The sequence below is a fragment of the Paramormyrops kingsleyae genome, chromosome 12 (assembly GCF_048594095.1).
Source record: "Paramormyrops kingsleyae isolate MSU_618 chromosome 12, PKINGS_0.4, whole genome shotgun sequence".
Classification (NCBI taxonomy): Eukaryota; Metazoa; Chordata; class Actinopteri; order Osteoglossiformes; family Mormyridae; genus Paramormyrops; species Paramormyrops kingsleyae.
In genome coordinates, this window is record NC_132808.1 from 15,223,988 (window position 1) to 15,250,564 (window position 26,577).

General features: G+C 41.3%; 1 protein-coding gene across 3 annotated transcripts in view; it reads left to right on the plus strand.

Annotated features, from left to right (window-relative positions):
- Positions 1 to 11,642: 11,642 nt before the first annotated feature.
- arhgef11 (Rho guanine nucleotide exchange factor (GEF) 11) overlaps positions 11,643 to 26,577 on the plus strand; it is a 37,145-nt gene continuing 22,210 nt past the window's right edge. Inside the window, exon 1 of one of the 3 annotated variants that reach the window (XM_072697547.1) lies at positions 11,643 to 13,801. In XM_072697547.1, the coding sequence (XP_072553648.1) occupies positions 13,767 to 13,801 (35 nt within the window). In that variant the 5' untranslated portion in view covers positions 11,643 to 13,766. The remainder of the gene's footprint in view (positions 13,802 to 26,577) is intronic. The other 2 variants (XM_072697546.1, XM_072697548.1) reach the window with 2 other exon arrangements.

Sequence of the window (26,577 nt, forward strand, 5' to 3'; positions counted from 1 at the left end):
TGAAGAGTTCAGTAAATTCAAGTATGGTACAGTAATAGGATGCCACCGTTGCAACATGAGTGTTTGTGAAATTTCTTCCCTGCTAGATATTCCATGGTCAACTGTAAGTGGTATTACAGCAAAGTGAAAGCATTTAGGAACAACAGAAACTCAGCCACAGACTGGCAGACCTCGTAAAGTAACAGAGTGGAGTCAAGAAATGCTGAGGCGGACAGCGTGAAAACTCACCAACACTGTTAACTCAATAACTGCAGAGTTCCAAACTTCCTCTGTTATTAACCCCAAAACAAAAACTGTGCGCTGAGAGTTGGCTTCTGTGGCTGAGCAGCCATATGCAAGCCTAACATCACCAAGCACAATGCCAAGCATCAGATGGAGTGGTGTAAAGCACGCCACCATTGAACTCTGGAGCAGTGGAAATGTATTCTGTGGAGTGACGAATCACGCTTCTCTTTGTGATGGATAAGTCTTGGTTTGGTGGATGCCAGAAGAATGTTACCTGCCTGACTGCATTGTGCCAACTGTAAAGCTTAGTTGAGGAGGGATAATGATATGGGGTTGATTTTTAGGGGCTGGGCTAGGCCCCATAGTTCCAGTGAAGAGAACTCTTAATGCTTTGGTATACCATAACATTTTGGACAATTCTATGCCTACAAATTTGTGGGAACAGTTTGGGGAAGGCCCTTTTCTGTCCAAGCATGATTGTGCCCTAGTATGGACCAACTCCATATTCATGCCTATGGATTTAGAGCATGATTGTGCTCCAGTATGGACCAACTCCATATTGATGTGTATGGATTTAGAATGGGATGTCATAAAAGTTCCTGTAGGTGTAATGCCCAGGTGTCCCATTTAATAAATGCAATGGCCATGTTGCCCAAACAATAGCTACCACTAGACTACAGGAAGAAATCCATGGGTGGCATGATTTATACAAGTTTCTTATGTTTTATTTAGTAACTTTCACAAAAGCACACTTCGGAAAACTTCCACACTGCAGACATTTTAATTGTGCTGTGCAAGCCCATATGTCACATCAATGCTGCCTTTCCGGCATACAATAATGCATCATCAAATACCACCTGGAAATATCATTCAAATCTAAGCATCGATCCGAAGCTGATGATTTTAAAAAAGCAATTGTCTGCCGATACAATTCCAATGTGATTGTGCATCCTCAGTAATTCAGCAAACTTTAGAAAGAATGTAAGTCTGAAAACATCAAGTTCGTATAAATTTTCTTGTATTCAGACTTAAGAAAAATCAATCTATAAACACAAAATACCCTACTGTATACTGTGCATGATAAATTACAAAACCCTTAACTTAATGGGTAACCAATGGGCTCTTTGCACATAAAGTGTTAAATGTCATGTTCGGAAACATGAAATACTTCCTCAAACAGGAAGCAAGTGAGCTGTATGAGCGCAAGAAATGATAAACGTGTTTCAGAAGCAAGAAAAACAAGGCCACGTACACTGTTGTTTCCTAAGTGCACAACATCTTCAAAATATAATGGAGTTTTAAGTTTCCACAAACATACCTACTGGCAATTTGGCAAATCCAATTAACCTCAGCATGTTCTTGGACTGTGGGGCAAACCAGACTGCCTGGTGCAAACCCCAAGATGACACGGGAACAGACTACACACACGTGGACCCCTGGCAGAGCCTTGAACCCAGGTCCCAGAGGTGTGAAGCAACCGCACTGCACCCATTTACAACATTAGTTAAACAAACAAATACATAAATAAATATTTATGCTTACATTTCATATAACTTATTTCCACATTTTACAACATATTAATGCATACATTTCATATTATCATTTATGTACCGTCACATTTCACAATATATTTGTGTACACATTTACTTATTTAATTAAATCCGAATAACCCCTCCACACATATGGGCTCATCTTGTGAACACGGTAAACAAGACCCCATTTGAATGCACCATAAAACGCATGCAAAAACAACAAAAGCAATAACACAGAGGCCAAATGGAACGTGGCCATACTTTGCACATACAACACAAATCTAAACATTGAATAGCTTTAACTTGAAGTCTGACAAATTACTAGTGCTGCCCTACTTCTACACTCTGAGGTTTGTCCTGCTTCTTCATCAATCTCATCAATCTAAAGCAAAAAGCCTGTACAGTAACTTCTCCTTTTGCTGTATCTGTTTGTGTTACGTCCTGTTGCTGCTCGCTCCGCCCCCTCGACCAGGACACAATCTAGACTCTGTTCTAATCCAAGAGTCGAACATACCTCCTGAGCTTTCCCTACGAGTTTGCATTGAAGCAGAAGCAACCAAAGGTGCTTGGGCCAATTCAAAGTGGTCGCGATGCGCTCGAAGATGGGGAAATATGCATCCACTTCATTTTCTCTAAATATGGGCACGAGTCCAATATGGCGACTCACGTCAAATCCAATGTTCTCCCTTTGAGGAGATCGAGTTAAACCCAGCGGAGATTGAGGATTAGGACGCACATTCTCGTCCGGCGAACCTACACCGGCATGAGCGGTGGAGCGAGCAGTTTCAAGGGGCGAGCTTACCTTCCGCGGCGGAGAAACAGGCTGTGGCTGGCCTACCCTCGCCCTTTGCACGGCAGCGTCCCGCTCTGCTTCCATCTCCAAAGCCCTAATCCGTAAGAGTTGGGCCTGGCAGTCCTGTCTCTTAATCTCCAGCTTGGTTTCCCTAAGCCGAATAGTAAGGAGGAGATCCTCCTTAGACGAACCGGGATCCCTGGGATCCATGCGAGGCCGAGACCCCGGGCCTCCGGCTTCCGCCATCGTAGGCGACCGGGCTGTGTATGTATGTGTTTGTGTATGTATCTGGTGCGTAGGGAGTGGTTGCCGTTTTGTTTTGATATACTTTGTGTCCACTGATTTGGTTAGGGAGTTAGGTATAGGTTTTGTTGTTTCTGTGTTCTTTGGTAGTTCAGTTAGATTTGGGTTTCGTTCGGTAGTTGGGGTTTTGTTTATTATTTTGGCCTTTATCACTCCTGAAGCTCTTGCACCAGGTTTGCTGTTCTGTGTTCTGTCTTGCGTGAATAAAAACATAAAAACTATTAAAAAAAATACCCCTTTGTCCATGTGTGTTCCCTCATATCATACCTTGTGTTCCCCTCGTTCCCATTCCCCTTTCCCTTTCCATTCTGTTACGCCCCAACTCTAGACTGGGGTTCGTAACAGTTTGACACCAAGAATAGCAAACACAGATTAACGCAATATGTACTTAAAGGCATATGTAACATTATTAAGTTAGACATTCTCCGTTAGAATGATTGGGGATGTTCATAGATACTTCATTAGCATATGCATACACTATCACAATCCGAGAGTAATGAGCTATAGCTAACGCTAATCACAAAGTTGAAAGAATAAAAGACTCACCTTCATATTTGTGGATGTAAGACAAGGCATACATCTTAAAGCCCTTCTCTAACTTACTTGTTGGTACATGGAGGATTTACAAAGGTGATGTATAAATCGATGCCATTCCTCACACAGCAGAAATGGGCGAGTTTACACTGCACACAATACAAGGTGAAATTCACCACCACCAGCAGGGAGGATTCAGATCTTGTGGCTCTGGGCCACCAACCCTGGACTATAGGCAAGGAGACAAGAAAAAGGAATTAAGAAAATAACTGATGCCCCCTGCACCCTGACTATTGTCCAGAGCTAATAAAAAGATTTGCACAACCAAAAACTCTCCAAATAAACATACTGTAGCACCAGCGGAGTGCATGTCCCAGCATGCCCTGCATGTAGTTGTAAATTGTTGTGTTGTTGTTAATGGTCACATTTCCTTATTGTCGCGTGTGTGTTTGCCCATGTCTTGTTTGTACCCGGTCTGACCCCCGTGTGTATTTAGCTTACGGAAATCTGCCACCGTCTGACAACCTTGTGCTAACTGTGTGCAATTGGTTCGGTGCTCATTGGGTGCCTGATGTAGTCCTTATAAGGGCTGCTGATAAAGAGTGTGTTCTCCCTGGCAGGCAAGTCTTTGTGTCTTTCTCTGCTTCCATGATGCCTTGGTCCGCCCGACGCCACACTGGTGTCAGAAGTGGGATCCCAGAAGCGATACTGTTGGCGTGGCTGGAGCGGGCACTGATCACTATCGTCCGGCAAGTTTGCTCCAGCTTGGCAGACAATGAGGCGGCCAAAACTTCGGCGGAGATGACATCGGCGACCGAGGAGGGCAGGCACCACATTTACACACCACATCACCGGCCATCAAGAACTCCCCACTCATCAGTAAAGCACAGAGGCTGCGCCGCAACCTCTGCAGCTCGTCCCACAACACTAAGGCGCTCCTATGCGGGGTAGGAAGAAGGGCCGGGCCAGGAGGGGGGGGCACACCGCCAGAAGTCTCCAGCAGCCCCTTGTGCTGGGTGTGGACCCCGTGGAAGCTGTGATAGGTCCCCTTAAGTCATGGAAGAAGGGCTGATGTCGGAGGGGATCTGCCATGCCAGCACCGGCCAGCAGCTAGCTACGCCAGCACTTGGGGAGCTACCTGCCCCATCATTGGAGGCCACGCACCGTCCAATACTGGGGCAACCATAAACAAAAGAAAACAAGAGTAACAAAATAAAATTAATCCACAAAGACAACAAAGTCAAACCAAACGAACAACCAGGACAAGAAAAGGAAACCTTAAGCAGCCTGCCAGCTGCACTGCTGGAAAAGAATCACAAGGAAAATACACACACACCATAAAGTCTGTGGACCACTGATCCATGCAGGGCTATCCTCCGCACCAGCACCAATGAGAGATAAACAACCAGGTGTTATGCCAAAAAACGCATCCCTGCCGAAAAACACATCCCTGCCTTATAATGCATGCCGGTGTTCTGATGAGTTGAGCTTTTAAGGGTTTTTTGGGGTTAGGGGTTTTTTAGGGGTTAGGGTTAGGGTTTTGGGGGTTAGGGTTAGGGTTTTAGGGGGGTTTTGGCGGTTAGGGTTTTAGAGGTTTTTGGGGGGTTAAGGTTAGAGTTTTACGGGTTTTTTGGGGCTATTGATTAGCACTACGGTAGCCTTACTCGACAAAGTAGCTCAACTCGTTTCAGAACAGCGACCAATCGGTCATTTAGAGACAGGCATGCATTCTACGGCAGGGATGCCTTTTTCGGCATAACACCTGCAAACGCAGGCGATCCACGGAATACAACACAGTGTGGCAGCACCGAAGGGCTGAAAGACAAAACAGCAGCTTCCACTTCCGCAGTACATCTTGTAATATATTATAGCGGTCAGACATGGCACTGAACATTAAATAAATCCCACTTAAATATAAAATTTACCTACCACATGCAGCAGGTGACTATAAAACAAGCACTGGGGCTGCATTCTACCAGCTACGAACAAAAGAGTTGCTTACAAAAATCAAACAACACTAGAAACAGAGCAGACTAAGTATAATGAGCTTCCCAGGGATATCAGACAGCTACCCTCTAGTGCGAATTTACTGCAAGACATGCCATTAAAAGGAGGTACACTTAGATCCCAGAATACATTTTGACTACAATTAGAGGAATCGCTGGCGCGTACTAACAATAGCTACTAGGGACAATAGAAAGTATGCAGATGTACAATATACTGCGCACCTATACCATCGCTTCCCAGAAGACGAACAAGTTCAGACGCCATGCATAACTAGATGTCAACTTTATATAACACTAAGCACCGCCCACAGGGCTCTGGTAAACCAACAGAATGCTAGATGGGCAGGACAAACCAGGACAAACTACATATACAAACCATCCAAATTATACCGGTGTATGTACAAAGTTACTACTGTATGCACGGGGAGAACTACATTTTGGACTTGTTTTTAAAAATGCAAGACTAACAGCACTGAGAAGTCTATAAGTTACTGTGAGAACACATTCCATGGTTATAAAGACAGCTAACACGTGAATGAGGCTGGTTGCTGAGATGTGCGGCGTAGCCAAGCAGACTTTCCGCGATCTTTCGGCAAGCTCCAAACATATTTGTTTAATTGTGCAAGGTTAACTCGCAAATATCCACAACCGCGAACGTCATGGGGTTATTCTATTTCTACACAGCTGGCAAGACAGCTCTGACGCATATGCATGCGCAACTAGCTGTCATGTGACACTCACTTCTGTTTACAGTATGCTGCACTAAGGCGATGCACTTCCTCTGACAGTAAATTGGATCGGCTTTAATTCTTACTTATCCACCTCCCAGATATCAGATACAACATTTTTAGCCAGTATCGGCGCAATAGCAATACTGGGTATTGGGTCGGTGCCTAAATGAGGAAGGCTGGGTAGGTGATAGGAGAGGAGCTGGACACTATAGAGGATGCTGCCCAGACTGCGGTCGATCATGGATGATGCCACTTACTTGTGTCACAGAGCCACAGACACAGACTGATCAACAATAAAATCACCACAGACACAGAAAGCAAACCTTCTGACTACCATCAGTTTGTACAATTCATGATTCACTCAGGACTTGTGTAATAATATGTGCAATAAAATCAATATCTGCCTATATACTATCTCCTAGTACCGTATTTACCATATTCACTCAGTTATTCATCAACTCTATCATACTTATTTATTTTAATATAGGGACTGTTCTATGTGGTACTATGTATTATCTGTTTTGTTTTGTTGTGTGGATGTGTAATGTTCCTCTGGGGTAATAAAAGGTTCCTGATTCTGATTAAATTATACTTCTTCTTGCTGCTCTCTAGCACCCTCTGGTGGTTTCTGCCATTCCATGCTGAGGCTGTGACATTCAGACGAAGTTTGACTCTTTCCCATATCCAAAAATGTAGGCATCTGTTATTCATTTTAAAGGAATCTTCATATATCAAATTTAATTTGTGATGAAGATATTGGTGATAGCATGTACCTAAGCGTGAAGCAGCAATGCCTTCCTTTGCAGGAAGTACGGGTGAAAGACTCAAAATAACACTTACAAAGGACTGAACTAGTCAAAAATTCCTTCAGTGGTAAGGCTCTGATGACATTCACCATCAATTTTTAAAAACTCGATGTTGTTGGGCTGTCTTGTCTGACACGTCAACATTGTGTCGGGGTTGGGGACAAAGTGTCCTAATCTAAATTTGTGAACAAAACAGACTACTCAGAGATTAGATAGCAGTTTTAATATGAATGCATTCATTTTTACTGCATCCTGTCTGCACTGGTCAGCATCAGCAGATGAATCGAACGGGGAGAAAACGTGAAGTGAATGGCATGTTGCTAATCAACAGCACCATAAAGAACACTTTCTAGTTCTTAACCATTGTGAGAGAAGAAAAAAATGTGTTGTATTGCTTAGTGGCAATCTAGCAGTTCCAGAACAAAATCTTCAAGAAGTTCAGTGTTTTAGGAAGTGGTTCTTATGTTAGTAAGGTTAGATTGGATTCATTTTTGGCATTTATTCCATTTATCCAATTTAATCCTTCAGTTTGACATTAGCTCCATTTTATGCTGGAAATATAGTTTTAGGGAAGGTCCGGTAGTGGCTTTTTTATTCTGTTGCTGGGGTTTTGTGACCCAGAGCAGGTGATGATTAGCTGTCTAGGTGCACTAGGAGCTTAAAGTTGTTATAGAGTGACTATCCTCTAGGGTTGGAGGACACAGGAGGCAGGATGCCTCACACTTTAGGATGTGAGTACTTTTATATCTCAGGAAATGCCTCTGCAAACACAAAATTGTCACATGCTTTTCAAAGATTGAAAATAAATATTTATGCGGCCTTGCCTAAAAAGCAGTATTTAATGTGCTAAAATGAAGCTTTTTTCATATGTCACTGTATTTGTATTGCCTTCCCATTATGTGTCATATAACGGAGCAGTTCAGTAGATACCCACCACCCCTGTTTGGGGGACAGCTGGTGCAGGGCAGCAGAAACTTTAATTTAATAATTAAAGTAGGACTCGAATTGACTCCATTAGGTATGAACAGCATAGTAAATGCAAGTATTACTAAAGGAATAAAGATCGACCAGTGCTTCTTTGTGTGCACTGTATAAATATACTTCAGTCGGTGAGCTGTGATGTTACAGTGCCACCTGTCAGCAAAGTCAGGTCACTGTCTTTTATTAAATGAAGCTGAAGTTTATTTCAAAATTTTCCATACTTTTCTTTCCATACTATGCTTTGCATTTGTGGAATGAGCTGGGCCATGTTGTAGACACTGTATTCTTAAAGCAGGACCGTGGAGTTCTGGGGGGGAGGGTTGTAATTTTCATGTATGCTGAGGTTTTAAAACTATGTTCAACTCTAAAGAACTAGAGATTATGCTGCTGGGAAAAAAATGTAACAGGAAAGAGCAGTAACACACCATCCTGGGTGAAGGGAAGAAGCTTTAAGCCAATGAAAGCAGCTCACATACACAAGTTTATCTAAATGTAACAAGATCAGACGAAAAACCATGACAGTGGTTGACACTCCAGGATTTCATAATCTTCCGTTCTTCACTAAAGATGTGAAGCCAGACATAACCCGATGTATCGCACATTTCACACTGTGGTGAAGGTAGAAAAATTCAGTTCAGTACAAGAACATGAACAGAATTTGATTCTTTGATTTGAGTTTGGAGAAGAGACCTTCAAGCGTGCTGCTGTCCTTTTCACCCATGGAGATCAGCTTGATGATGTCATAACCATTGAATGATTTGTCTGTAAAAATGAACAACTGAGAAAATTTGTGAAAAAGTGTGGAAACTGGTTTCATGTTATTGATACCTGAAATAGCAATGAACAGGACAAGCATTGGAGAAACACAGCATGAGTGCAATTGTTAATAGAGACGATAGAGAAGATTGTGGAACTGCTATGATACATAAAGGAATGTGATCTGTGCAATTCATCTTATATCCCAGGAAGTGTCTCTGCAAACAGAGAACTGTGGAAGAGAATGACAGTAGTTGCTACACTAATTATATGCTTTAAGCTGCAGAAGAAGACATACAATCTACAATTAAACTAGTCCCATAAAGAACAAATGGGGAAGCATCAGTAGAAGAGACAATTTTACTTAAGAAGCTTTATCCTAGATTTTCAACATTTTTACCATTGGGGTCTGTTTTTGGACTTCTAATTAGAGCAGGTAGAATGGTGTCATTGAACCAGAAATTAAAGAATAAGATACTGTAAGAATGTAAACAGGACATTAGGGGGCACCATTATAGGTGTAATATTATCCCGACTTGTACAGAGAATGATGTTAATTAGCCTTACCATCATTAATGAAATATGAAAAGTTTTCATAGTATTTAGAGTTTAAGTAGCTTATTGTTTGAACACATGTATAAATGTCTTGGATATACTTAGTGTTTTACTTAACCTGCTGATGCAAAACACAGATATGAAAAGTCAGCCTGGCTTTAAGTATATATTTAATTATAACTATAGAGCATACATTTTCCCTATACTACAATCCATCCTTATTTGATCTGCTTTTTCTAGTGTTTCCAATGCTCTACTATAAAATAAAAAAAGACAACTATTGAAATGTGACTACTGAAATTTCATTTAGAATAAATCCTTCATTGAAGATGTGAGGCCAGACATAACCTGATATATCGGGCATTTCTCATTATGATTAAGGTAGAAAAAAATCACAGTACAAGAGCAATGTTTAGTACAATGTTTAAAACATCTTTCATGTTTATGTAATCATAGTGATTTTGCCATTTTTCATACCATACTATTTTGTGCAAAATAAGGGCAAGACCCATGGTTCATTGAAACAAAACTTTATTGTCCTCTAATCGAGTGAAGCTAGTGTGGCAAACAGAACCTCCTAAACTCCTGCAGCGTTAGCCAAATAATCCATGTGACTTTTCAGTAATGATCCAAGTGGAAATAGTAGGGAACATTACCAGAACGTGTAATATATGTATGTTCATAGTTTCATGGTGTATTTACATGTTAATGACATTATATGTTTAATAGATAATAGCCATATTATTGAATATTTCTGTGAGAGCACCTCGTGTCAGTCTTACCTTTTTCTATGCATTCAGCCACAGGAAAGAGGCAGGGTGGAGAAGAGGAAATACGTCAGAATGAACAGAAAAAGGTATGGAATGGTGGATAACAAAGATCACCCACCTGTAGTTTCATTATAACTGTACTACAGTTCAATAAGTAACACATCTAGATGAAATGAAACTGAAACAACAACAACAACAACAACAAACAACTTCCCCTACTCCTTATGTCTCCCCCTTTTTTTTTTGCTCTTTTATTTCGTCCTTTCCTCGTATCTTTTGTGCATGTTTATTAATATGTGTATTAATGTTTACTTATATATACATATTTTTTTTTTTGTCCTATTATTACCATTATTATTATCTACTTGGTACCCCAATACTGAATACTTCACTGCCAAAAAAAAAACAACAACAACAAAGATTTTTGTGTAATTATACGTACTACTTTGTCTAGTATTTAACTTGCAACCCCAAATGGATCAGATTATCAAATACTGAATAATTAATCATACTGAATGTCAAATACTGAATAATTAATCATACTGAACATTACTGAACTGTAATACAACGTGTTGTGTATACATTTGTGTAGTGTATACATTCCATTGTATTATATATTAAATTTATATATTATATTTTATTTTTTTCCTGTACAGCAGTCTATACTGTGGACCTCTTAATTCTGAAATGATTAAATACCATTCAAATATTATTTATATGTAATTTTAAAACAACTGGCTAAGCATTTTACATTTATTTGTTTAGCAAATACTTTTGACCAGAGAGGGAAGAGAGTTAAGATCAACCCAGCTAATAGGGAAGGTTACCATAACTTTAAGTAACATTACTTAAAGGTGTTCTCAAAGGTGCAGAAATTGTTCTTACTATAAGGTTAATGGAATGTTATTTTGACATATGCTAACACGATAATATTATATGAAATCCTTTTTATGTAATTTATGTAATTGCTCCCAATGGTAAACATTAATATACCCCCAATTTTACAAAAATGTTCCCCACAGTCCATTTCTGTACCTTAAAATTAGACTAAAAGTACATTTACCTACAGCTAAGGGTACATCCCTGAGGGTACAGCCCCAGTGACAAATAATTGTACCCTCAAAGGTACAAATTGGAACTGTCCTCTGACAATGGAGTCAACATAACATGCACTCTGTAATAATCACCAGTTCTGTGAGACACTTGTGTATAATGCCTTGGGTATTTGTGGGCAAAACATGTATTATAATTTTTTTAATTATGCCATATCCAGTGAATTACAGGGGACACAAGAAATGGGAATAACCTGAGTGGGACACATAGTGGGGGGAAATATTCAGCCCCTCGGGGTGAAAGTCTACGGAATCCCCAGATTTTTTTTTAAAGAAAAAGCACAGTTAAAATCTGCTAAATAAATTACTAATGTCACAACTCTGAATTCATTTAGACGAAAGTCTCTGCCAAACCAGCAACGTAAATGTGAATTATGGACGCTCATCACCTGTATCCTTGAGGTGAGTCTGGAATCTCAGAAAGCGATTTGCGCAAAGCAAAAACACAACATGGAGCTGTCAGGTACGAATAAAGGTTTATTATATAATGCTGCCATATAATAAAGGCGACTGACAGTGAAGAGGCAGCCGTTGACCATTCAAGAGAATGAAACACGGGGTTTAGACCGGGTCTGATTGGTTAGTGCCGGATCCTAGTTAGCCGCGGAGCGTCTGTGTACCAGTTGGCCGTAGGGAATGTAATAGGGATTAATCAGACAGACAAATAAACTGTACCAGAAAACAGGAATCATATGTTATAAAAGAAAGAACAAAGAAGGGGAAGCAGCACTTACAAATGCTGAATCTACCATCGCGGGATGCGCCGGTCTGATTACCACTCGGACTGTGATCTGTGTCGAAATGAGAGCCGCTGCTTGAACCTACCGAAGTACCTCCCCGGCCCACCATGAAGGCGGAGAAAGTGTTCAGCCCTTCGGCCACTTTTGCTTTCTCGTGTATGTACCCGACATTTCGGTAAAAATTCCGTACAAGAGTTGCTCGTGTGGAATACTGCCGGACCGAGGCGGCGCCCGGACGGATCCCGACGCCGAAGCTGATCCCAGAAGCCCAAGACAACAGTCGGTGTCCCTTAGGCGTCGCCAGGCAAGAGCGGTGCTTGCTTTCCGGCCTGGAAATTCCATGGATCTACAGACGAAGTAGCTTCCGACACAAAAATCGCATATGGGGGTTTCTTCCATGTATTCTTAAAACCACACAGAACCACGCACTTTTCCAGGCAGCGTAATCTACCACCGGTCCATCGATTGTACGGCAGGCTGCTAGCTAATAACTTACTAATTCAGCCAGTACTTTATATCGAGTCCAGGTAGTGCCGGAGCTGGTGTGTTAAGCGCGAGTTGTACAGCATCGCGGGTTAGTTTAGAGTTTAAGCTCGCGGGAAGCCGCGCTTGTAACGCCGCAGAGAATGTGAGCTTTAACTCGGCGGGTCTTTGGGCTGTGGTTAATGTGCGCTTACACCTGCTAGTACGGCTGCTGACATCCAGCATCGGACCTCGGCACACTTCGTACAATCAAGAGGGTGCTTCACTCAACGACATAATATTTTTTATTGTATTTAAAAAAATAAAGCGAAAGTAGAGTAGGGAGTACAAGGACAAAGCGGCTCGCGGATGTTTGCTTGAATTCGGCCATGGCCGAAATCCTTATGGTGCTTGAGTAAGCGATTTAACAGCGTCACGTAATAACAGCATTAATAACGTTAAAGTGGCGGCTCGATGTACAGTTTTCTCTGGTATCTGCAAATTATAAGTCCGGGATAAAGTAAGATGTAGCTTGTGTGAGGCACCGAAGTCGCGGTGCTTGCAGGAAAACAAAAACGACGAGGAGCCCAAAACAAAACCGCAAGGTGTCTGATAGCGTTAGTGCGGAGCGCTGCGCGCATGTAGAGACAAAGGGCTGCGGCTGAAGCGGCGCTGTAGCCCGGCCGCGGCACCCGGACCCGGGCACCGGAGTGTTGGCGAAAGTGGAGGCTCGGCAACTTGCGGTTCTGCGGGGACTTCTGGGGAAGCCGACCGGGCGCGTCCCTCTTCAGCTAAAGAAGCGTTTAAATTCCGTGTTGGGACATTATACTTGCCGTACATTTACAGGGCCAGTGTTGTAGAGTAGGAAATGCAGAATCTGAATAAAATGCCATTTCCGAGCTTCGGCTTTGTGGACAAGGAAATATGTGTGGAAACCTGTTCCCATTGATATCTTAGCAGTTGATCAATGGAGTGCTGGCTTAGTGCGTGAACATTTTGACTGGAAGCTAATCTTTTTTTTTTTTATAATTACCAGCATTTCATAGAGTTGTTTATTTTACTTTGTCATTCTTTAACTATGGAGTCATTTAAACAAACGGGTTTTTATGGGGGCATTAATTACATTTATTTTCTGAATTGAAGCTAGGATATTCTTTTAAAACCTTTTTTAACTAATATATAAAGATTCTTGGTCCTACAAATGAAAACACGAGAAACGCCACAGTCTGTTTCCTGGTTCAATATAAAGCGCTTCACACTCCAGCGGAGTTGACACGAATTCCCAGGACTTTTTTAAGGGAGAAGCATTTATTGAAAGAAGAGCTCGTTAAGGGTAAAGAGGTGGAGAAGTGTCAAAAGCAAGGAGAGGATGAAAATTATTCCAGAGATCATAGTCAATTTCTGAGGAGCAGCTCAGTTGGTGGATCAGAACCAGCGGATAAGACCTGCAACCAGCATTCATGAGTATCCGCCCCCCAGCCTCTACTCTAGACAGGTATGTTTAAGTGCGCATGCCATTAGAACAACTACAGTTTCACTCTGAAGTCTTGTTATTCTATGTGCAATGTTTAAAACATCTATAACACATTCCATACCTGTCTGTAACTTCACCTTTAAAATCTGGTCTACATTCTCTTGAAGTGAAGCTGACCTGTTTCAACATACAACATATTATGTACATATTTTGTGTTATCTGAAGACACTGCTGGACTTGCTGTGAGTTTAGCATGTATGCCGGACCGGACAGTGCTTGGTAGTGGTAGCTTCTGCCTGGACTGGACATTCATAGTACTGAGTTATGCAATTCTCAGTCAAGATCTGCGTAAAGATATCTTTAGTATCTGAAACATCTCAGGTACTGAGTGTCTCCATTGTATGACCTGCTTTTATATTCATTGTATTGGTTTATTTGTCTGTTTTCTGTCTGCCTCTCCCTGTTCATATGGCTTTTTTGCGGAAGCAGTAACTCCAAGTAATATGGACCACTAGTTTGGTCCAGATGTTTCTACTTTTACAGTTCCTTTAAACACTTGAAGTTTCACTTTCAGGCCTGCTGCATAGATTTTCAAAGTCAAGGTTTATTTGTCACATGCATTCGAACTAGGATTGGTTGGGATCTACTTTTGCACATTTATTGACATAACAAACCTTTTTGACAGAATAAACTTTTATTCTTCAATTTTCATAGTGTGTTCACAGCTCAGCCTCATATTTCTGTTAAAAATATCAATGTGTAACATTTACAGATATTTAGTTCCCTTCACTGCAGTGCTAAAAAGTTAACTTTTGTTCCTTGCATCTTCACTTTGGTGTCAATCATGTGATTGTCAAAGAGTAATCAGTGTGTGCATTATGTATCTTAATGAGAGCAGTGGATCCGCTTTGCAGGGCATTATAAAAAGCTTGTAAAAGGCTTTCTATGAATGTTGTGCCTTTTATAGTATGTTTTCTGCTCATTCCCACACTTGTTTCCCATCCACATCCTCTTTGTGTCATGTGCCGATAGGCTGACCTCTAAGAAAGACACCCACTTTCCCAGTTGCAGGAGATTTAGAATTGACTTTCTGTGGTTAATACGAATAAATGATATTTTATGGTGACTAAAATTGCAAATGCAAGTGAACTAGGGTGTATTTTAAGCTGAGTAAATAAACTTCAGTAAATGAGTGGTTGTCTTGCTCTGCACCTAGTCAGTTCCTTTCCTGTTGCTGAAAGATGATGTTGAAATAGACCTATGGTTCCAATCATATCATACTTTACTCTTTCTAAATCTACTAGTTAACTTTTAGAGTATTTTAATTTGGAGCCTATGTTCCTATGGCAGATTGGGGAATTCCAAGCTTCTTTGCATGCTTTTGTGGTTTTTCATTTCTGCTGACTTTTTGAAACTGCAGTAGCTATAATTTGTATTAGATCACAATCATGAGTTTGGCTTATCTTAAAAATGTGAGCTTTTATCTTCATGAGCAATTAAATCTGATATATCTGTACTAGGGCTGAATGACTTTTCGATTTCAAATTGAAATCGCAATTTGAGACAAAGCGATTAGCAAATCGCAAAGGCTGCGATTTGACATGCATTTTACAGCAGGGTTTAAAACTCTTGTGAGAATAGTCTTCCAAATTCATGTTGTGTTTCCTGTGTGACAGTCATGTTCACCAATCAGAAGTGGCCCGAGACAATGGAGTATATGCCCACAAACAGCAAAACAGCAAAAAAACCCAAGGAAAATATTGCATTTGCGGTGCAGAAAAAATACTGATTCCACTACTAAGATATAAGTGAATTGCCTTCCTACTTCATGGTCCGAGATCGTTTCAGAAAGGTCCTATCATCAATAAAACTGGCGATGACCTTTTAACCACCAGCAGTGACATACTTCAGCGTATCACACACTTTTTTGTTAATGGGCAACTTCATTAGCATAACCCATCAAAACAACAATGAGACCGTCAGTAATCCCCACAGCAGCGGAGTCTGTGACCCCCTGAAAAGCCATGAAACCCATAATACAGTCGTTTATGTCATATGTTTTTGTGCTCATTGATTTAAGTATTGATTTCCATAGATTAATCTTGTGAAATTAATCTTAATCCCACAACAGTAATAAAATAAAAGCCTTGCTTTAACATAAATACTAAAAGAACAGATTGCTTTAATCGCTATTACAGTTGAGTATGGGCACGGTATTATTTAGAAAAGATTTAAAAAGTGACGCATATGTTTTCTCATTCATTTTATATGAACAAGGCAATGGAATGATAAGCCGCTTCAGTGAAAAACTGCTTTTTACTTCTCATTTCAAATAAAATGCAGGGTTTTTGCCAACTTTGGTCAACTGCCTTGAGTGAGGCTTTCTGTTTGAGACGAGTCTGCACATTTACGTGTATGTAAGAGCTTTATATACCATGTATATAGTCCGTAGGGTTTGCAGACTGCCCTAGCATTTGCCCAGCTAATTCTAAGTTCATAGTGGAATAATGTAGATTTGCCATAAGATTTCTTGCGTGAGAGTCTGAAAGTGTGTTACCCAAACTCGTGAAAGTTTGCAATCCTGAACACATACATTTTCTTGTTTTCCCTGATTTGTATAAAAAATAACCTTATACAGTTGTTAAAAAGCGGAAACTTCGACCAACATGAAATCACCAACAAACTGTCTATTTATTCGACATTTTATAAAAATGCATACTATGTTTGAAAATTTTCCAGATTTCAGAACAGCCACTCTGTTATGAACATTGCGGCTTTTTGGTTGAGAGTATTAGATTTGCTGCTGTTAACACTAATAACTAGAGATGCACCGATACCGATATTCGGATCGGTATCGGCGCCGATCCAGACCTATTTGACGGATCGGGAATCGGCCATGCGTGACCGATCCACGTCCTATACTTACTTATTTAGTTTTTGGCAATCAATCGCACGACAGCTCTTTCCCATTTTACATGTGTGTTTTTGCGGAATTCAAATCGAACGCTATCACTGCCCCTAAGTCTTTTTTGCTAGTCAGTGGGTGTGAGTACAGTGACTTCCGCCTGCTGTGACGTCATGCGCATGCCCTTCGCAGTACGAGAAGCGTAAGATAAGACGTGACGATCTGGGAGTATTTTAGGCTTTTAACAGAAACCGGAAGCACAGCGTTTTGCAATCTATGTAAAATAAGGTTTTGAGGTGGGAATAGCGTTTAATGGAAAATCCCATTTAGCAAAGCGCACGCAACTGCGAGACAAAAAGCAATGGATGATTTGGGAGTCGCTAACTTAATTGGACTGTTTTGCGAACTCGTTGCTTGTGATGATACAAGAGGGGCTGCCATCGCAACAAAAGTGTAACTGCGCTGATGACAATGGAAGAAAAACTGTTAAAATTTTAAGCATTCGTCACTTGTGTATATTTGCTTTGAAGATATTCATATTGAACTGCAAATGCCTCAAAAACGCTTAAAACAAATTAGGTGGAACAGTACGTTATGTATGTTTGTAGTAGCCTAATTAAATATTTTTTGTCATACATTTTTTCCATCTGTATTTACTAGCTTAAAAAAAATAATATGTAAAGTATAACAAAGTAAAAAGAGCTCTTGTATCGGTATCGGCAGTTGTGTATCGGAATCGGATCGGAACTGAAAAAACGTGGATCGCCCATCTCTACTAATAACACAGTAGTGCGAACAAAAAGGCTGCATACACCAAAGTAGTTCTTGCTTGTTCATTGGCGCTAAAAGGTGGTTCTAGTGTTAAGGGGGTAGTCAGCGTTCCCTGAAAGATCGCTATTGTGATTCTATTGGGAAAAAGTGTTACATTGTAATTAAAGCTGTCACGGTTACTCGATTAACCTTCATTGCTTGATTATTTAAAAGCATTGATTTAAATCTTCCTTCGCAATTGCTCTGTAATATGGTGGAAGGACGATGTCGCATACAGGATGAGAGTCCAAATAAAGAGACAGCGAAAGCATCATTTGTGAGTAAGAACTTCGCATTAAAAGTGAATGAAAAGACAGTCCTCTGTCCGTATAGCAAAGCAGAACTTCAATATCACCACAGCACGACTGCAATTCAAATACATCTTAAAAGAGCATTCAGGTTTGATGGACTCACCCAATAATGCAAGAGAATGATTATGGCTGTCTTGGAGATTGCATACAAAAGCAGCGGTGATAAACTTTAGGTTTATTTTTTAAACCTACACTAGACAATGTTGAAAAGGAACCATTCTTAAAATTGCAAAGCTTGTTTGGTTTCCTAAGACTCAATAAAAATATTTTACTGCAGTTTATTGATGGTTTGAACCCAGCAGATTGTCGCAGTGCTTGTGATGTGACCATTGCATGAGCATGGCATGTCTTGTCGACTATTGAGATCAAGCATAGGCCAAGCCTAGTGGCGCAGTGCGTGGCGCTATCACTGCACACTGCTGCTTTGCATATGTGGACTTGTGTGTTCACCTTGTGTATGTGTGGCTTTTCGGTGGATCCTCTGATTTCCTTATACTGTCCAAAAACATTGAACTTAAGTGAATTGGAGTCCCTGACGTATGTGTGACTGAGTGCGCACCCTGCAATGTGTGGTTGGTTCCTGCCTTGCGGCAATTGCAATTTATATATTATATAAACAATTACTCAAATCGTCTTATTAATTGGAAGATTACTCAATTATTAATATAATCGATAGTGACAGCCCTACCTTCCAAGCATTAGCTGGTGGCTCGCAGCAAATTTTAGTAAGCATGCAGAGTGTGCTTTATTCACGCTAAAGCTTTCCAGTAAGATGGAAAAATGTTAGTTAAGACCCACCGCTGTCTTTCAGTTTCATGCCATTTCATCTTGTTTTCACAAATGTTTTGTTTTGAACAGTTGGGTAGTTTTCTGAAATGTCATTATAGTTGAATTTCACGGGTAACATTAAAAACTGTCAGCAGAGAATTGTATAAACAGCAACTGATGTTACATTTATGGTAATAGATATACCGGGGTGGCTAATCTTATCCACTTAGAGCCAGTGTCTATGCAGGCTTTCGGGATAACCTATAGGTCAGCTGTTGAAATCCAAGTGTGAGGACTCTTCAGCCAATCAGTCCTCTTATTAGCAATCTAAGTAGGGAGTTGCAGTGACCCGCCGCACACACAGTGCCGCATAATGTAGTTTTGGTCATCAGCAGGCCTCATATACGATGGTGGTCCCTTGACATTATAATACTAGATAATAATACAAAAACTACACTTTTACTGTTTGTATTTACTGTACTGTACTTTTATTTTAGTTTACTGACTACTCTTTCTACTAACTATGCATTTCTTAGAACATATCCAAGTTGATATGGCTGTTTACAGTATGCAAAGATTCTTCAAAAATCCATCCATCCATTTTCTGAAACCGATGAACCCCAACTGGGGTCGTGGGGGGTGGGGGGGGGCAGAGCCCATCATGGGAACAATGTGTGCAGGCGGGAAGCAACCCTGGGTAGTCACTAACACGCCACAGGGCGCACACAACTACCGGGCCAATTTAGACTCACCATTCAACCTATCCTGCACTCTTTTGGACCTTGGGAGGAAACCGGAGCCCCCAGTGAAAACCCACACGAACGTGGGGAGAGTGTGTGAACTCCACACAGAAAGGACCCGGGACCGAACCCAGGACCTACTCGCTGCGAGGCAGCAGCACTAACCACTGTGCCCCCACGCCACCCCTAGATTCTGCAAAAATTAAAAATAAAATGAAATAACACCATTTGCATTTTAATTTTCCACTCATATATGAGTAAGTTATGAAAAATTAAGATTAAATTGCCCTTCAACATCTACATTATACAAAGTGTCGAGAGGCCTTAGGGTCGGGCAAAAGACCACAAAAGATGTCCAAAATTTGGGATTGTTGATTTATTTTTACACTATCTTAAGCTCTGACTCCTCCCATTAAGCACACAAGAAACAAAAAGAAAAAACCTCAGAGAACTGATGTATATAACCATCAAGCAAAAGGAAGCACATACAACAATCAGACTTATCTGTGGCCTCTAGTCCTCACGCATCTGAGGATCTCCAACTCCTAGAATGCACAGGTAGATGGGCCAAAAAAATCTAACCCCTACCACCATCTTTTAAACCCTTGTCCCCACCCCTTTAATTGGAAACTACCATTCCCACTGGATACAGGGGTAACATCCTACCAAAAGGGACAAAAGGAAAATAAAATGGGGCTACAGAAATAAACACCTGGTCTTTTGCCCACGTCAAATATCCAAACACCCGACAAACCCATTTAATCTTAATGAGCATTTACCCTTATTAATCCCCCCCCCCCCAGGATAGCATTCCCCCACCTCCCTGTAGCCATCCTGGGACAGAGGCACACCTCCCTATCAACCAGGACACTGCAACAGAGGTAAGAACTAACAATTCACAGAAAAAAGGACAGTAAATATAAATAAAAAGCTCTGCATGATTTCCACAACGTGTGTGCGCCCATCCGCTTCCACACTCGCCACTCCTGCAAACAAAATATCCTGGAAGAAAAATGCAAAAACAATAATTCACCGTTGGGGTAAGATGATATGTTACTGTCCCATTAAGACAGTGAGGATGCTTCCATACACGGCGGCCTCACAGTGGGCCCACCTCCTGCAGCTGCGGGGGTCGAGTGCAGTGTAGATCGGGTGGCAGTTGAAGGCAGGGGGTTCAATGGACTGATCGTCAGCTACCAAAACTGGCTCTGTGTTCATGGAATGTAACCTCTGTGGTGGGAAAGGAGCCTGAGCTGTTTCGAGAGGCGAAGATACCGACTAGATGTAGTTGGACTCGCCTTAATGCATGGCTCGGACTGTGGAACCAAACCCCAGGAGAGAGGCTAGACTGTATTCTACTATGGAGTTGCCCATGTGGAGAGGCACTAGGCAGGGGTGGGTCTACTATGTTGGAGTTCACTCCAGTGAATGAGAGGGTCACTGCCTTTCCACTTCAAGTCGGAGGAAGGGTTCTGAGTGTTATCTGTGAATAAGTGCTGAACACCAGTCCAGAGTATCCAGCCTTCCTTTGAGGGGTGCTGGAAGGCGTCCCTTCTGAGGACTCCATTGTTCTGCTGGGGGACTTTAACGCTCACGTGGGTAATGACAGTGAAACCTGGAAGGGTGTGATTGGGAGGAATGGCCTGCCCGATTGGAATCTGAGCTGTGATCAGTTATTGAACATAATGTACACCCTGTTGGAACGCAGGGGTGTTCATAAGTGCACCTGGCACCAGAGCACCCTAGGCTGCAGTTTGACGATCGATTTTGTAATTGTATCAAATCTACACCCACATGTTTTGGACACTCAGATGAAGACAGGAGCTGAGCTGCCAACTTATCACCACCTGGTAGTGAGTTGGATTTGATGGTGGGGGAAGGGGGGTGCAAATTTCAGATTACTGACACTTGGGTGTCTCAATACGCGTCTCATTATAGTGTCTACCCTACCATTATGTTAGGGGGGGTGCCCCGCCCCCCCAACGGCACCTCCCTCCCCCCCTTGAAGGTCAAGTTAATTTTATTTCATTTTTTTTTTTTTATAGTGTCATCACAACAGAAGTCATTTAAGGTTACCTTTCCTATAGAACAGGTCTATACATTGTCCTTTTATCAAACAAACTAAATAGCCTTATGTTATTCTTATTTACACAACAGCCTTGCATTTTTTGTCTCTACATGGTCACGCGTTTACAATTCTCCTCTGCTCTCTGTATCGCGCATGGTGGAGTTCCCCCCCCGATATGTGCGCGCACACACAGGTGAGCACACTCCCGCCAGCGGACAGAGGGCGCACGTCAGAAAATATGTCGCGTTAACCACCCGATCAGCAGTGTAAACTGTGAGAGAGACTTCTCAACCATGAACAGGGTAATAAATACATTTCATAATGGGATTTTCTGCTTTAAACTATCGCTATTTAAGCTATCAGCTATCACTTTTAAAGCCTAACTGTTAATGTATTTGCCAGTCAAGACAAACATACGCAATAGGCTTCAAGGAGACCATCTTGCAGCCTGCATGTGGATCTCAATAAATGGGCCAGACGTTTCTGACTTCCCATATCAAGAGGCTCTAGAAATGTTCTTCCAGAAGCCCAGAAAGATACACTGCAGTGACAAAAGCTGCATACTTTGTGGATAATTGTCATGAAAAGAAATGTTCTGATATTCAGTTTAGTTATATTGACTGCTGTCATTAAAAGAAACACATGAACACCATGAATCCTGTCAGTGTCCGTCAATGATTTTCTCTGCCCCGTTTCCTAGTCCTTGAGCAGTACAAGTCCTGGATGGAGGGCAGGGGGGCACCGATGATTTTTTCTGCTGCCCTCACTGTTCGCTGCAGTCTCCTTTGGTCCTGTTTAGTGGTTGCTCCAAACCACACTGTGATTGATGAGCAAAGGACAGACTCAATGATAGCAGTTTAGAACTGGCTCAGCAGCTCCCGTTGCAGACCGTACCTCCTTAGTTGCCGCAGGAAGTACATCCTTTGCTGGGCCTTTTTGAGGATGGAGTTGATGTTGGGCTCCCCCTTCAAGTCTTGGGAAACGGTTGTTCCCAGAAACTTGAAGGTCTCCACCGTCGCCACAGGGCTGTTGGATATGGTGAGAGGAAGAAGTGCCTGACGGTGCCTCCTAGGAATGCAACGGTACTCTGTAAAATACCGGACCGTTTGGTAGCGCTGCACGGTCCGGTACGCCCTTGTGTACCATAGTATTTCGGTTTTGCACTTCCTTTTGAAAATGGCGCTTAATGCTTATCAGGCTACTGGTATGCAGTAAGCGCCAATGAGCGAAAGCCCTCCACCATGAGTTAATGTCCAATCACTGTCGTGGCTCCACCCACTCGGTGGAGCCGCTCAGTACACAGACGCAGAAAAAAAGAAAAACAAACAAGCATGGCCAGCACTAGCGGAACAGTTGAGAGGCAGAAGTTTGAAGAAGCACCGGCTTCGTACAAATCTCCAGTATGGAATTTTTTGGGTTCGCTGTAGAATACAACGACCTGGGAGTCAAAACAGTTAATAGAAATGTCACTGTTTGTAAACATTGCCTAACACGTGTCCCATATGCTAATGGAAAAGGTAACTGCAGGTAAACAAGTGTCTATCGAAAAAGCTTTTCAGTTAACAGACATACCCTGCCACATCCGATAAACATAAGGAAATAACCCGTGCAGTGGGAACGTTCATTGCTAAAGATTTGCAACCCTTTTCTGTTGTCGAAGATGCGGGGTTTCGCCACTTAACATGGGTTGAGCATTTTAATTATGTTGTGCCCTGCCGTACACATTTCAGCGCTGTTATAATTCCCGACCTCTATGACAAAGCGCGCAAAGCCATCGAAAACGATTTGGCTCAAGCACAGAGCTTCATGTGGAATATAGAGTGTTTAGAGCGCTTTAAGAGGCACTTTAACATTTTTTTAAGTGTTTTTGTTTACATTTTGTAAGTTTGAATTGTATACATATTTTTTACATAAGAGGCAGTTTTTATTTGTTTTCTTGTGTTATTTGTAGTGTTGTGTTTAAACCGAACTGAAACCGTGGCCCAGATACCGAGGTACATACCGTACCGTGGGATACCTGTACCGTCGCACCCCTACTGCCTCCTAAAGTCCAGTGTCATCTCCACAGTCTTGACTGGGTTAAGCTCCAGGTTGTTCTGACTGCATCAGAACACCAGCCGGTCAACCTCCCGCCGATATGCGGAGTCACCATCCTGGATAAGTCCGATGACTATAGTGTCATCTGCAAAATATTAGCCTTTAGCTGTATAGAAATATTTTGGATTCCATAGAGACAATATTGAGCAAAAGTGAGTGATTTGTCTGCAGAACTTGCAATAATGCCACCAATTTACATGACACTCTTTATAGATAAGTTTTGTTTGTACCCAAAACAAAACAGGGACAGTGTCATCTCCTTTTTTGCTTCATATCAGTATTTGTCAGAAAAAATCTCATAGCAGTATTTGAGATTTTTCCTATGTGGCACATCATTTGGGTCTGGTTTCTATGCTTAATCACAAAAGTGGTTGTGACCTGCTTGTATCATTTATACATTTGATATTCACGGTTGTGGTTATTCATAAATTGTGTAGACCTATTAGATGGATCGGGTATCCGCTATCGGCCATATGTGACCAACCCACATGTGATATTTATTTGGTTTTCGGCAGTGCGTATAAAAAGAGCTCCTATTTTTTGTTAAATCAGTTTGTACAATCAGTCGCACTAGAGCTCTTTCCCATTGTAGATGTGTTTTTTTTTTTTTGCGGCATTGAAGCTGACCGCTAACGCTGCCACTCAGTTTTTGCCGCATAGTGAATGTGAGCGCAGTGACTTCCGCCTGCTGTGATGTCATCCACATACCCTTCACAGTAGAGGGGGAGCATAAGAACATCAGATGAGGGTGACGATCTGGAAGTGTTTTATTCTTTTAACAACTAATAGTACAGCAAGTTGCAGTGTTTTGGGGGAAAAAAAAAAAGTTTTGAGAGATGGAAGTAGCATTTAGTCTAAAATCCAATTAAACAAACCACATCCTTTGATACAGATACAGAATGCAGTTTCATGACTCGTTTTCAACCTTCCCAAGTTCTCCTTCCATTGGCTTCCTGTAGCTGCCTGCATCAGATTCAAATCACTGATGCTCATCTACAAAGCCAAAAATGGACCAGCACCCTCCTACCTATAAGAACTTGTCTCGCCCCACATTGCTCCACTTTCTCTCTGATCCTCCAACACCACTTGACTGGTCCCACAAGGAAGACATGCTCCTAGGTTCTTTCCTATTTTGGCACCTAAGTGGTCGAATGAACTTCCCCTAGATGTTCGAACAGCTGAGTCACTGGGTGTCTTCAGACAACAACTAAAAACTCTTTCGGAAGTACTTGGATTAACATTTTCTGGGTTTATACTCCTTATTATTATTTTTTTAAAAAGTATTACTTGCCAACTGAGTTTTTTTAGACTGATAGTATTCTTAGCTGGGTTCTGCTGAACCAGTATCAGAATGTAATCACTGATGAGACTGCACCATGTCTCTAAGCACTTATGTAAGTCGCTCCGGCTAAGGTCATCTGCCAAATTCCAAACTATAATAATAATTAAAAAAAAAATACAGTGGATGATTGGTTTGGGCTGTCTTGTTCACTCGTTGCATCTTGAGATACACTTCATTGCAATAGCAGTCCGTCGTGTGAGTGACACTGGCCAGTGGGACAAAAATTGTGGGGCATTTTAAGCATTCAGCACTTGCATATATTCTCTTGGAAGATATTCCCACTCAACTGCAAATGCCTAAAAAATTCTTAAAATGTGCAAACGAGGTTTCTAGTAGCCTAATTAAAGATTTTTAGCATACATTTTTTTCAATTGTATTTACCAGTTTAAAATATTAATATTATATTAAAGTAAAAAGAGCTCATGTATTGGAATCTGTATTAGTATCGGCAGCTGTTTATCGGAATCGTATCGGAACTGAAAAAAATGTGGATTGGCCCATCGCTAATGAATTGGCCTTTCAGTGCCATTATTTATGCATTTTTAAAGGAGTCTTTAATGCTCCTTTTAACCATCAGCTGCGACATACTTCATGTCACATGTTTTGTGTTTGTTAATGGGCCTTTGCATTAGCATTCTGCTAACCCATCAAGAAAATGAGACCGTAATCCTCACAGCGGCAGAGTTGCTGTCACCCGAAAAGCCGTAAAACCTGTAATAGTCGTCATATGCTTTTGTGCTCATTGATTTAAGTATAGATTTCGAAAGATTAATGTTGTGAAATATTAATCCCACACCGGTAATAAAATAAAAGCCTCACTTTAACATAAATAGTAAAAGAACAGATTGCTTTAATTGCTATTACAGTTGGGTATGGGTACTCTTATTTCAAAAAGATATAAAAAGTGACAGAATCTTTTCTCATGTCATTCCGTTTGCGACAAATATAAAATGAACAAGCTACTTCAGTCAAAAACAGTGCATTTTACTTTTCATTTCAAATAAAACGCTGGGTTGCCAACTTTGGTCAGCCTGCTGAAGTGAGATTTATATGTATGTAAGAGTTTTAATACCTTGTAAATAGTCTGTAGGGTTTGCAAACTGCCCTAACACTTTTGATGTAGCTTTTAGGCTTAATGGAATAATATAGATTTGTCGTAAGATTCCTTGCGTCAGTCGGAAAACGTTAGTGTCAAATGCGTGAGAGTTTGCAACTCTGAAAACCATTTTTTTTGTTTCACCAGAATTTACTTTATAAAAAATATTACACAGTTGTTAAAAAGCGGGAACTTTGACCAACATAAAATCCCCAATTAATTATGTCTACCTCAACCCAGGATGGGGCACCAACCCATCACAGGCCACACTGACACACCATTCACTCACATCTGTGGGCAGTTGGGTAACTCCAATTAGTCTCAGTATGTTTTTGGACTATTGGGGGGTGGAAACTGGAGTACCCAGAGGAAACCCCACGATGACCTGTAAAAACTCCACACACATGGACGGTGACTCGAACCCAGGTCCCTGAGGGGTGAGGTGACAGTGCTAACCACTTCAACACTGTGCAACCCCTGATTTAACAACAACAACAATAATAATAAAATCACAATAGAAGTAAGCTAACAACTTCAAACTAACAGTAAAGCAGTTGAGTGAAAAGCAGTGTTGATGAAAACCACCCAACCATGCAGCCCTTGTGAATCCAGATCACGCACTTCTGATTGTAGCCTTTGCACCTTGTATATGTGCCAGAT